The sequence below is a fragment of the Pan paniscus genome, chromosome 7 (assembly GCF_029289425.2).
Source record: "Pan paniscus chromosome 7, NHGRI_mPanPan1-v2.0_pri, whole genome shotgun sequence".
NCBI classification, from domain to species: Eukaryota; Metazoa; Chordata; class Mammalia; order Primates; family Hominidae; genus Pan; species Pan paniscus.
Window position 1 is genome coordinate 16,273,955 of NC_073256.2, and position 13,224 is coordinate 16,287,178.

Sequence of the window (13,224 nt, forward strand, 5' to 3'; positions counted from 1 at the left end):
GTGGTGTTCGGGTGTCCGCACCTTGTTACTGTGGGACTGTGTGTGGTTCAGGTGTGTGCGCCTTGTTGCTGCGGGACTGTGTGGTGTTCGGGGGTCCGCGCCTTGTTACTGCGGGGCTGTGTGGTGTTTGGGTGTCCGCGCCTTGTTACTGTGGGACTGTGTGTGGTTCGGGTGTGTGCGCCTTGTTGCTGGGGGACTGTGTGGTGTTCGGGTGTCCGCGCCTTGTTACTGTGGGACTGTGTGTGGTTCGGGTGTCCGCGCCTTGTTGCTGCGGGCCTGTGTGTTGTTCGGGTGTCCGCGCCTTGTTCCTGCGGGACTGTGTGGTGTTCGGGTGTCCGCGCCTTGTTGCTGCGGGACTGTGTGGTGTTCGGGTGTCCGCGCCTTGTTACTGCGGGGCTGTGTGGTGTTCGGGTGTCCGCGCCTTGTTACTGTGGGACTCTGTGTGGTTCGGGTGTCTGCGCCTTGTTGCTGCGGGACTGTGTGGTGTTTGGGTGTCTGCGCCTTGTTGCTGCGGGACTGTGTGGTGTTCGGGTGTCTGCGCCTTGTTGCTGCGGGACTGTGTGGTGTTCGGGTGTCCGCGCCTTGTTACTGCGGGGCTGTGTGGTGTTCGGGTGTCCGCGCCTTGTTACTGTGGGACTGTGTGTGGTTCGGGTGTGTGCGCCTTGTTGCTGCGGGACTGTGTGGTGTTCGGGTGTCCGCGCCTTGTTGCTGCGGGACTGTGTGTGGTTCGGGTGTCCGCGCCTTGTTGCTGCGGGACTGTGTGGTGTTCGGGTGTCCGCGCCTTGTTGCTGCAGGACTGTGTGGTGTTCGGGTGTCTGCGCCTTGTTGCTGCGGGACTGTGTGGTGTTCGGGTGTCCGCGCCTTGTTACTGTGGGACTGTGTGTGGTTCGGGTGTCCGCTCCTTGTTGCTGCGGGACTGTGTGGTGTTCGGGTGTCCGCGCCTTGTTACTGCGGGACTGTGAGTGGTTCGGGTGTCTGCGCCTTGTTGCTGCGGGACTGTGTGGTGTTCGGGTGTCTGCGCCTTGTTGCTGCGGGACTGTGTGGTGTTCGGGTGTCCGCGCCTTGTTACTGTGGGACTGTGTGTGGTTCGGGTGTCTGCGCCTTGTTGCTGCGGGACTGTGTGGTGTTCGGGTGTCCGCGCCTTGTTACTGTGGGACTATGTGGTGTTCTGGTGTCCGCGCCTTGTTGCTGCGGGACTGTGTGGTGTTCTGGTGTGTGCGCCTTGTTCCTGCGGGACTATGTAGTGTTTGGGTGTCCGTGCCTTGTTACTGGGGGACTGTGTGGTGTTCTCGTGTCCGCGCCTTGTTACTGGGAGACTGCTGTTCGGGTGTCTGCGCCTTGTTACGGCGGGACTGTGTGGTGTTCGGCTGTCTGCGCCTTGTTACTGTGGGACTGTGTGGTGTTCGGGTGTCCGCGCCTTGTTACTGCGGGACTGTGTGGTGTTCGGGTGTCCGCGCCTTGTTACTAGGGGACCGTGTGGTGTTCTGGTGACCACGCCTTGTTGCTGCGGGACTGTGTGCTGTTCGGGTGTCCGCGCCTTGTTACTGGGGGACTGTGTGGTGTTCTAGTGTCCGCGCCTTGTTACTAGGGGACTGTGTGGTGTTCTGGTGTCCGCGCCTTGTTACTGGGAGACTGTGTGGTGTTCGGGTGTCTGCGCCTTGTTACTGCGGGACTCTGTGGTGTTCGGGTGTCTGCGCCTTGTTACTGGGAGACTGTGTGGTGTTCGGGTGTCTGCGCCTTGTTGCTGCGGGACTGTGTGGTGTTCGGGTGTCCGCGCCTTGTTACTGCGGGACTATGTGGTGTTCTGGTGTCCGCGCCTTGTTGCTGCGGGACTGTGTGGTGTTCTGGTGTGTGCGCCTTGTTCCTGCGGGACTGTGTGTTGTTCGGGTGTCCGTGCCTTGTTACTGGGGGACTGTGTGGTGTTCTGGTGTCCGTGCCTTGTTACTGGGAGACTGTGTGGTGTTCGGGTGTCTGCGCCTTGTTACTGCGGGACTGTGTGGTGTTCGGGTGTCCGCGCCTTGTTGCTGCGGGACTGTGTGGTGTTCGGCTGTCTGCGCCTTGTTACTGAGGGACTGTGTGGTGTTCGGGTGTCCGCGCCTTGTTACTGCGGGACTGTGTGGTGTTCGGGTGTCCGCGCCTTGTTGCTGCGGGACTGTGTGGTGTTCGGGTGTCTGCGCCTTGTTACTGCGGGACTGTGTGGTGTTCGGGTGTCCGCGCCTTGTTACTAGGGGACCGTGTGGTGTTCTGGTGACCACGCCTTGTTGCTGCGGGACTGTGTGCTGTTCGGGTGTCCGCGCCTTGTTACTAGGGGACTGTGTGGTGTTCTGGTGTCCGCACCTTGTTACTAGGGGACTGTGTGGTGTTCGGGTGTCCGCGCCTTGTTACTGCGGGACTGTGTGGTGTTCGGGTGTCCGCGCCTTGTTACTGCGGGACTCTGTGGTGTTCGGGTGTCCGCGCCTTCTTACTGGGAGACTGTGTGGTGTTCGGGTGTCTGCGCCTTGTTACTGCGGGACTGTGTGGTGTTTGGGTGTCTGCGCCTTGTTACTGCGGGACTGTGTGGTGGTCGGGTGTCCGCGCCTTGTTACTGTGGGACTGTGTGTGGTTCGGGTGTGTGCGCCTTGTTGCTGCGGGACTGTGTGGTGTTCGGGTGTCCGCGCCTTGTTACTGTGGGACTGTGTGTGGTTCGGGTGTGTGCGCCTTGTTGCTGCGGGACTGTGTGGTGTTCGGGTGTCCGCGCCTTGTTGCTGCGGGACTGTGTGGTGTTCGGGTGTCCGCGCCTTGTTACTGCGGGGCTGTGTGGTGTTCGGGTGTCCGCGCCTTGTTACTGTGGGACTGTGTGTGGTTCGGGTGTGTGCGCCTTGTTGCTGCGGGACTGTGTGGTGTTCGGGTGTCCGCGCCTTGTTACTGCGGGACTGTGTGTGTTTCGGGTGTCTGCGCCTTGTTGCTGCGGGACTGTGTGGTGTTCGGGTGTCTGCGCCTTGTTGCTGCGGGACTGTGTGGTGTTCAGGTGTCTGCGCCTTGTTGCTGCGGGACTGTGTGGTGTTCGGGTGTCCGCGCCTTGTTACTGTGGGACTGTGTGTGGTTCGGGTGTCCACTCCTTGTTGCTGCGGGACTGTGTGGTGTTCGGGTGTCCGCGCCTTGTTACTGTGGGACTGTGTGTGGTTCGGGTGTCTGCGCCTTGTTGCTGCGGGACTGTGTGGTGTTCGGGTGTCCGCGCCTTGTTGCTGCGGGACTGTGTGGTGTTCGGGTGTCCGCGCCTTGTTACTGTGGGACTGTGTGTGGTTCGGGTGTCTGCGCCTTGTTGCTGCGGGACTGTGTGGTGTTCGGGTGTCTGCGCCTTGTTGCTGCGGGACTGTGTGGTGTTCAGGTGTCTGCGCCTTGTTGCTGCGGGACTGTGTGGTGTTCGGGTGTCCGCACCTTGTTACTGTGGGACTGTGTGTGGTTCGGGTGTCCACTCCTTGTTGCTGCGGGACTGTGTGGTGTTCGGGTGTCCGCGCCTTGTTACTGTGGGACTGTGTGTGGTTCGGGTGTCTGCGCCTTGTTGCTGCGGGACTGTGTGGTGTTCGGGTGTCCGCGCCTTGTTGCTGCGGGACTGTGTGGTGTTCGGGTGTCCGCGCCTTGTTACTGTGGGACTGTGTGTGGTTCGGGTGTCTGCGCCTTGTTGCTGCGGGACTGTGTGGTGTTCGGGTGTCTGCGCCTTGTTGCTGCGGGACTGTGTGGTGTTCAGGTGTCTGCGCCTTGTTGCTGCGGGACTGTGTGGTGTTCGGGTGTCCGCGCCTTGTTACTGTGGGACTGTGTGTGGTTCGGGTGTCCACTCCTTGTTGCTGCGGGACTGTGTGGTGTTCGGGTGTCCGCGCCTTGTTACTGTGGGACTGTGTGTGGTTCGGGTGTCTGCGCCTTGTTGCTGCGGGACTGTGTGGTGTTCGGGTGTCCGCGCCTTGTTGCTGCGGGACTGTGTGGTGTTCGGGTGTCCGCGCCTTGTTACTGTGGGACTGTGTGTGGTTCGGGTGTCTGCGCCTTGTTGCTGCGGGACTGTGTGGTGTTCGGGTGTCCGCGCCTTGTTACTGTGGGACTGTGTGGTGTTCTGGTGTCCGCGCCTTGTTGCTGCGGGACTGTGTGGTGTTCTGGTGTGTGCGCCTTGTTCCTGCGGAACTGTGTGGTGTTCGGGTGTCCGCGCCTTGTTACTGGGGGACTGTGTGGTGTTCTGGTGTCCGCGCCTTGTTACTGGGAGACTGTGTGGTGTTCGGGTGTCTGCGCCTTGTTACTGCGGGACTGTGTGGTGTTCTGGTGTGTGCGCCTTGTTACCGTGGGACTGTGTGGTGTTCGGGTGTCCACGCCTTGTTACTGGGGGACTGTGTGGTGTTCTGGTGTCCGCGCCTTGTTACTGGGAGACTGTGTGGTGTTCGGGTGTCTGCGCCTTGTTACTGCGGGACTGTGTGGTGTTCGGGTGTCCGCGCCTTGTTACTGCGGGACTGTGTGGTGTTCAGGTGTCCGCGCCTTGTTACTAGGGGACCGTGTGGTGTTCTGGTGACCACGCGTTGTTGCTGCGGGACTGTGTGCTGTTCGGGTGTCCGCGCCTTGTTACTAGGGGACTGTGTGGTGTTCTTCTGTCCGTGCCTTGTTCCTGCGGGACTGTGTGGTGTTCAGGTGTCCGCGCCTTGTTGCTGCGGGACTGTGTGGTGTTCGGGTGTCCGCGCCTTCTTACTGCGGGGCTGTGTGGTGTTCGGGTGTCCGCACCTTGTTACTGCGGGACTGTGTGTGGTTCGGGTGTGTGCGCCTTGTTGCTGCGGGACTGTGTGGTGTTCGGGTGTCCGCGCCTTGTTACTGCGGGACTGTGTGGTGTTCAGGTGTCCGCGCCTTGTTACTAGGGGACCGTGTGGTGTTCTGGTGACCACGCGTTGTTGCTGCGGGACTGTGTGCTGTTCGGGTGTCCGCGCCTTGTTACTAGGGGACTGTGTGGTGTTCTGGTGACCCCGCCTTGTGACTGCGGGACTGTGTGGTGTTCGGGTGTCCGCGCCTTGTTACTGGGGGACTGTGTGGTGTTCGGGTGTCTGCTCCTTGTTACTGCGGGACTGTGTGGTGTTCTGGTGTCTGCGCCTTATTACTGCGGGACTCTGTGGTGTTCGGGTGTCTGCGCCTTGTTACTGCGGGACTGTGTGGTGTTCGGGTGTCCGCGCCTTGTTACTAGGGGACTGTGTGGTGTTCTGGTGACCGCGCCTTGTGACTGCGGGACTCTGTGGTGTTCGGGTGTCCGCGCCTTGTTACTGGGGGACTGTGTGGTGTTCGGGTGTCCGCGCCTTGTTACTGGGGGACTCTCTGGTGTTCTTGTGACCGCGCCTTGTTGCTGCGGGACTGTGTGGTGTTCAGGTGTCCACGCCTTGTTACTGTGGGACTGTGTGTGGTTCGGGTGTCTGCGCCTTGTTGCTGCGGGACTGTGTGGTGTTCGGGCGTCTGCGCCTTTTTACTGCGGGGCTGTGTGGTGTTCGGATGTCCGCGCCTTGTTACTGTGGGACTGTGTGTGGTTCGGGTGTGTGCGCCTTGTTGCTGCGGGACTGTGTGGTGTTCGGGGGTCCGCGCCTTGTTACTGCGGGCCTGTGTGGTGTTCGGGTGTCCGCGCCTTGTTACTGTGGGACTGTGTGTGGTTCGGGTGTGTGCGCCTTGTTGCTGTGAGACTGTGTGGTGTTCGGGTGTCCACACCTTGTTACTGTGGGACTGTGTGTGGTTCGGGTGTCCGCGCCTTGTTGCTGCGGGACTGTGTGTTGTTTGGGTGTCCGCGCCTTGTTGCTGCGGGACTGTGTGTTGTTCGGGTGTCCGCGCCTTGTTCCTGCGGGACTGTGTGGTGTTCAGGTGTCCGCGCCTTGTTGCTGCGGGACTGTGTGGTGTTCGGGTGTCCGCGCCTTCTTACTGCGGGGCTGTGTGGTGTTCGGGTGTCCGCACCTTGTTACTGCGGGACTGTGTGTGGTTCGGGTGTGTGCGCCTTGTTGCTGCGGGACTGTGTGGTGTTCGGGTGTCCGCGCCTTGTTACTGTGGGACTGTGTGTGGTTCGGGTGTCCGCTCCTTGTTGCTGGGGGACTGTGTGGTGTTCGGGTGTCCGCGCCTTGTTGCTGCGGGACTGTGTGGTGTTCGGGTGTCTGCGCCTTGTTGCTGCGGGACTGTGTGGTGTTCGGGTGTCCGCGCCTTGTTACTGTGGGACTGTGTGTGGTTCGGGTGTCCGCTCCTTGTTGCTGGGGGACTGTGTGGTGTTCGGGTGTCCGCGCCTTGTTACTGCAGGACTGTGTGTGGTTCGGGTGTCCGCTCCTTGTTGCTGCGGGACTGTGTGGTGTTCTGGTGTGTGCGCCTTGTTCCTGCGGGACTGTGTGGTGTTCTGGTGTGTGCGCCTTGTTACTGGGGGACTGTGTGGTGTTCGGGTGTCCGCGCCTTGTCACTGGGGGAATGTGTGGTGTTCGGGTGTCCGCGCCTTGTTACTGCGGGACTGTGTGGTGTTCGGGTGTCCGCGCCTTGTTACTGTGGGACTGTGTGTGGTTCGGGTGTCTGCGCCTTGTTACTGCGGGGCTGTGTGGTGTTCGGGTGTCCGCGCCTTGTTACTGTGGGACTGTGTGTGGTTCGGGTGTCTGCGCCTTGTTACTGGGGGACTGTGTGGTGTTCGGGTGTCCGCGCCTTGTTACTGGGGGACTGTGTGGTGTTCGGGTGTCCGCACCTTGTTACTGGGGGACTGTGTGGTGTTCGGGGGTCGGCGCCTTGTTTCTGCGGGGCTGTGTGGTGTTCGGGTGTCCGCGCCTTGTTACTGTGGGACTGTGTGTGGTTCGGGTGTGTGCGCCTCGTTGCTGCGGGACTGTGTGGTGTTGAGGACTCCTTGCCACACGGGGTCCATGGTAAGGGGAGCTCCTGCTCGTCCAGGCTGGAATTCCAGGATATGTGAGTGACAGAAATGAGCATGCCTTTCCCTCTTCCTTGGCTCCTGTCCTGGGCTGCAATGTGGAAGATGTCAGATCTGCCGGAGCGCTGGTGCGGCGTGGCATTTACGAATGAATACAGGGGCCTTCAGCCAAAAGACCTGCCTTCACCACCAGCCACGCAGATCCCTGCTGGTAGTGCTATCGATCGGCTCACAGGCAATATGGACACTGGAAAGATAGCAGGTTCCTTTTACCATGATACAAGGAATATACCTCAGTATCTAAGTATTTTACAGCAAGGGAAAAAAATACCCTGTCTGAAGACTTTTTAAATATGGAAATTTTTTATTTTCTTTCTCTGTAAACAGCATTTGGGGAGATTCTCTTCTCCTGCATGAAAAACATGCTACGTTAGTTCCTTGACTACAGACTGTGGGTGATGAGCTAGTTGCTGTGGAAAGCTTTGGAGTTCTCTACACTCAGCGACTGCATGCTGTGTTCTTTTGCCTTTGTAAACGTGAATTTGACCTATGGAGTGAACTTTACCCAGAGCCTCTGGGGAGCTGTTCAAAGCTAATGAACCGTGGGGAAAAGAAACCAGGTCCTGACTTGCAGGGAGCAGCTCCCGCAGTGCAAACCATTGTGTTCCAGTTCCATGACTTTTTGCTCAGGGCCATGTTGGGTTTCCAGTTTCACAGATGGTGGATGGAAACAGAATACTGGCCCACACTGTCGTCTTCATGGTTTACCCTCCCCTCAGAGAGACACTTAACACAAACACACAGCAGGCAGCCTGTGGGGCCGTTATGGGTGAGATATAAAATGCACGTGGGTTCAGTTCTCGAACAGTCAGATACACAGCACAGGGGGGTTATATGTATGGGCTCTCAGCTCTGTGCAAGGCAGATATATAGCAAGTACATGGGCCCAGTTCTGTGCCTGGCAGATATATAACAGGCATAGGTGCTCACCTCTGTGCCAGGCAGATGTATAACATGCACAGTTGCTCAGTTTGGTACCATGCCGATATATAATACACACGGGTGCTGAGTTCTATACCACACAGATATATAACATTCATGGTTGCTCAAGTCTGCACCAGGCAGACACATAACATGCACAGTTGCTCAGCTCTGTACCAGGCAGACATATAACAAGCCCAGGTGGTCAGCTCTGTACCACCCAGATATATAACATGAGCGGGTGCTGAGTTCTGTAACAGGCAGACATATTCCATGCACAGGTGCTTGGTGATATGTCAGGTGGCATGTGATGTGGCTGGGCAAGATCCTTTTGCAACTCTGAGTACTGAGAATTTTCATGTATGATAGAACTTGGCTTCTAGAGTTAAAACCGTCCTCTTTTATTTGCTTGCAATTAAGATATAAGTATACAGTAAGATAGGCATTTTCTCCCTTGTTTTCTTTTTTTTTTTCCTTTTCTTCTCTGTTCAGTTTCTCAACTTTCAATTTCCTCTTATACCAGAGGGAAATAAAACTAAATTTTAGCCAGTGCTTTGTCCCAGCTGCTGAGATTGCAAGTGTCCCTTCTTCTCTTACTTTTCTCACATGTTCTCACTTTATCCATAGTGTTTACCTATCACTTATAATGAAGAAAAACCAACATTTTTATATTCATTTCCTTTTAGGGTATGCATTTTTATGCATCTGACTTTAACTGATAAATGACTGTAAAGAGGTGTATCTTTATGGAATTGTAGAGGATTTGTTTCCAAAAAGGAGCTGATGCTGCTGTTCTCAGTGATAAAGTTGACGCGTGTTTCATGTCTGTCTGCTCCCAGGTACCTCAGGATGAGTGGGGAGGGTACCCCACCGGTGGCAAAGATGAGGAGATTCCCTGCAGGAGAATGAGAAGTGGGAGTTACATTAAAGCCATGGGGGACGAGGAGAGCGGAGAGTCAGACTCCAGCCCCAAGACATCACCAAAGTCGGCAATCCTACCGGAGCCGCTGCTGAAGTCCATCGGACAGAGACCGCTTGGAGAGCACCAGACGTAAGTGAGACCAGCTGCCTTCCCACTCCAAGCACTTTCCCACTGTCTGCGAGCTCCCTCTCCAAAACCACTTCACCATGAGCTGAGTGCCATCCATTTAAACTAAATTCCCAAGCTGAAAATATTAGACCCATGGCTGTCAATTTTCGAGTATTTTTTTAAAGAACAACCAGAGCTTTTGTTATTTATCAATTACATAATAATTAAGGAAGTGTGCTTGGGCAACTTCCTTGTCAAATTATAAAGCCAACATGAGCCATCGTATCTTTCTGATCATTCAGATTATCCTCAGGACAAGCACATGTCTCTGTTTGTATGAATGTGTGCGTATGGGTGTGTGTTTGAATGTCTTTGTGAGTAAAACTCATTAACAGGGAATTTTATTGTTGACTATAACTTTGTAAGTGCATTTCTAGGCAACACATTTTTTTGTAGAGGAGGGAGGAAATGGACTAGCTTTATAAATATAATACCCTACACTTTACATATTTGCCCAAAATTTATTATTTATAAATTTAATTTTGAAAATATAGACAGATAAAACTCTTTGGGAAATCAGCAATTCCTATGAACCATGAAAATATGACTGTTACTGTCAACAGCCACGCTGCTGTGTATCTTGAGTCCCACAAGTTAGTTTGGGTGGTAATGCCAAGAACTGCCTGGAAGCTACCCCTGCCTTCCGCGGCCGGCTGTGAGGTCCTGGGCAAGTGGATAGCCAGGGCAGAACTGCTTCTCAGCCTTGGCCAGTGCCACATAAGAGTTATTAATTATGACCCACACATCAGACAGGGAGCCCTGGGCCACAGGGCCCTCCCTGTATTGTCTCTATCCACGCCGGGTGCACCCAGTGATGAGCCAGTGACCATATAACCTCTTCCAATACATCTAGTTATTCATCGCTGTTGGCTTACAAGATGAAAAAGTGAAATTTTAAATTGAAACCAAATCTTACAAATTAGAACTTCACAAATCCGAACTCTATCATTGTTGCCTAGTTCAACTAAATTCAAGAGCTATGGTGTAGGAATGCCAGACAAGTCATGCCCTGAGACCGGGCCGCATGTCTGCCCAGCCCAGGCCCATCCATCTCCTCTCCCTCCACAGAGGGTGGTCAGTGCCAGCTTGTGGGACGAGTGGCTGAGAACAAAGCCAAAGTGTTGCCCTGGGGAAGCTCTTAGACTTGTTGGAAGGAAATGGGGAGCAGGTGTTTGTAAGCCAAGAAATAACCAGGAAACATAATTACCAGGAAGGGGTTGGGGAGCTGGACAGAGCTGGGAGCAGAGCCAAGTTGTCTGACCCATCTGCTCCAGCAGGAAAGTGAAGGATTGGACTGGATGTCAGCTCTCACCCACCTTTTATTTGGGACACTTAAAGACATTAGGAGAATTATGAATTATCTGAAACGTCTTCTGGGGAAAAGCACACACATGCAGAAGCTACGCTTCGTGGGTCCAGGGCTCCAAGGCCAGCCTCAGTCCTGGGGTTTTGGACCCCCAGGTAAACAGCCATTGGTTAACTTCCCACTTTAAATGTTTGTGATTCGTTTCATAATTCTATACGTTTGAAAGCAAAACATGAAAAAACCAAAGCCTTTTTTAGACCATGGGCAGGGACTAAGTGTTTTAAGAATTACGAACGGCGTTTTCCTGTTGACGGGTTCCTTCTTCCACTCATTCACCATCACTGCCACGGGTCCCCCAGGATCATTATCACCTCATTCTTCAGTGGCAGAGACGGTGTCTCATTCCTTTCTTCACATCAGGGACTGGCCCAGAGTCCTGTACGAGGCTCCGGTACTAACAATGTTCAAAGGACACTCTCAGAACTTTACACAGGCAAAACTCACACTATCACCCAATGTAGTTGAAACTCTTCAAAAAACCAGCGGAAGGATGTGAGCCTGAGGCCCCCTGACAGCATCACCTAAACACTGGCCAGACCCTTCCCTGCCCAAGTGGGAAACCCTCTGGGAGTTCACTCACCAACAGCCCTTAACACCTGACCAGAAAGCATTCCATGGCCTCAAATCTGATCAGATGTGAGGAAAATGGGTGAGATGTGCTGCCTACGTTACTCCTGTTCTAAACACAAATCCACTCTGCCCGTGGCCCCCATGCCACTGTCCACTCAGCAGACACAAATCCGTCTCTGCCTGTGGCCCCCATGCCATTGTCCACTCAGCAGATACAAATCCACTCTGCCCGTGGCCCTCATGCCACTGTCCACTCAGCAGACACAAATCCGTCTCTGCCTGTGGCCCCCATGCCACTGTCCACTCAGCAGACACAAATCCGTCTCTGCCCGTGGCCCCCATGCCACTGTCCACTCAGCAGACACAAATCCGTCTCTGCCTGTGGCCCCCATGCCACTGCCCACTCAGCAGACACAAATCCACTCTGCCCATGGCCCCCATGCGACTGCCCACTCAGCAGACACAAATCCGTCTCTGCCTGTGGCCCCCATGCCACTGTCCACTCAGCAGACACAAATCCGTCTCTGCCCGTGGCCCCCATGCCACTGTCCACTCAGCAGACACAAATCCGTCTCTGCCTGTGGCCCCCATGCCACTGCCCACTCAGCAGACACAAATCCACTCTGCCTATGGCCCCCATGCCACTGCCCACTCAGCAGACACAAATCCACTCTGCCCGTGGCCCCCATGCCACTGCCCACTCAGCAGACACAAATCCGTCTCTGCCCGTGGCCCCCATGCCACTGTCCACTCAGCAGACACAAATCCGTCTCTGCCCATGGCCCCCATGCCACTGTCCACCCAGCAGACACAAATCCACTCTGCCCGCGGCCCCCATGCCACTGCCCACTCAGCAGACACAAATCCACTCTGCCCGTGGCCCCCATGCCACTGTCCACTCAGCAGACACAAATCCATCTCTGCCCGTGGCCCCCATGCCACTGTCCACTCAGCAGACACAAATCCACTCTGCCTGCGGCCCCCATGCCACTGCCCACTCAGCAGACACAAATCCGTCTCTGCCTGTGGCCCCCATGCCACTGTCCATTCAGCAGACACAAATCCACTCTGCCTGTGGCCCCCATGACACTGCCCACTCAGCAGACACAAATCCATCTCTGCCCGTGGCCCCCATGCCACTGCCCACTCAGCAGACACAAATCCACGCTGCCCGTGGGCCCCATGCCACTGCCCACTCAGCAGACACAAATCCGTCTCTGCCCGTGGCCCCCATGCCACTGTCCACTCAGCAGACACAAATCCGTCTCTGCCCGTGGCCCCCATGCCACTGTCCACTCAGCAGACACAAATCCACTCTGCCCGTGGCCCCCATGACACTGCCCACTCAGCAGACACAAATCCATCTCTGCCTGTGGCCCCCATGCCACTGCCCACTCAGCGGACACAAATCCGTCTCTGCCCATGGCCCCCATGCCACTGTCCACTCAGCAGACACAAATCCGTCTCTGCCCGTGGCCCCCATGCCACTGTCCACTCAGCAGACACAAATCCGTCTCTGCCCGTGGCCCCCATGCCACTGCCCACTCAGCAGACACAAATCCGTCTCTGCCCGTGGCCCCCATGCCACTGCCCACTCAGCAGACACAAATCCACTCTGCCCGTGGCCCCCATGCCACTGCCCACTCAGCAGACACAAATCCACTCTGCCTGTGGCCCCCATGCCACTGTCCACTCAGCAGACACAAATCCACTCTGCCTGTGGCCCCCATGCCACTGCCCACTCAGCAGACACAAATCCGTCTCTGCCCGTGGCCCCCATGCCACTGTCCACTCAGCAGACACAAATCCACTCCGCCTGTGGCCCCCATGCCATTGTCCACTTAGCAGAGATGGTGCAACAGTTGGGTCCATTCTTCCATTTATCCAGGATTTATCACTCCATTGATGAGTCCAACAAATGTCAGGCATTCTGCCAAACTCGATTTATACGTGCCCCAATCATTCTTTTTCCCTAAATCTGATGCCGTGTTGTAGATAATAAAGCAGAGAAAGCAGCCATGTGATGGGTCTGGACAGCGACCTGCCTGCCAGGGACCTGCTAACTTGAAAGTCCTCGAAACTCCTCTGAGTCACTCTTTGGGGGTTAATGTAATGAAAGTTTCTGCAAAAAAAAATATTATGTTACCAGGAGGTATCAACACATTTTTGCTGTTGCCTATTCGCATCTTAGTTTATCTTATATTCCTTCACGTTTTATGGATTCCAACGTAATTCATTTATTTCCATTTTAGATGACATTGCTGAAGCTCAGCTTTGTAACTCAGGGAAGCTCTCATGATGCCTGTTTTATGGACAGAAACATGACTCAGGGAAATGAGG

General features: G+C 55.5%; 1 protein-coding gene across 9 annotated transcripts in view; it reads left to right on the plus strand.

Annotated features, from left to right (window-relative positions):
* DLGAP2 (DLG associated protein 2) overlaps positions 1–13,224 on the plus strand; it is a 1,001,683-nt gene that overhangs the window by 853,453 nt on the left and 135,006 nt on the right. For all 9 annotated transcript variants that reach the window (XM_034965578.3, XM_034965581.3, XM_034965577.3 and 6 more), the window contains one exon: positions 8,698–8,909. In XM_034965578.3, coding sequence (XP_034821469.1) covers positions 8,698–8,909 — 212 coding nt within the window. The remainder of the gene's footprint in view (positions 1–8,697; positions 8,910–13,224) is intronic.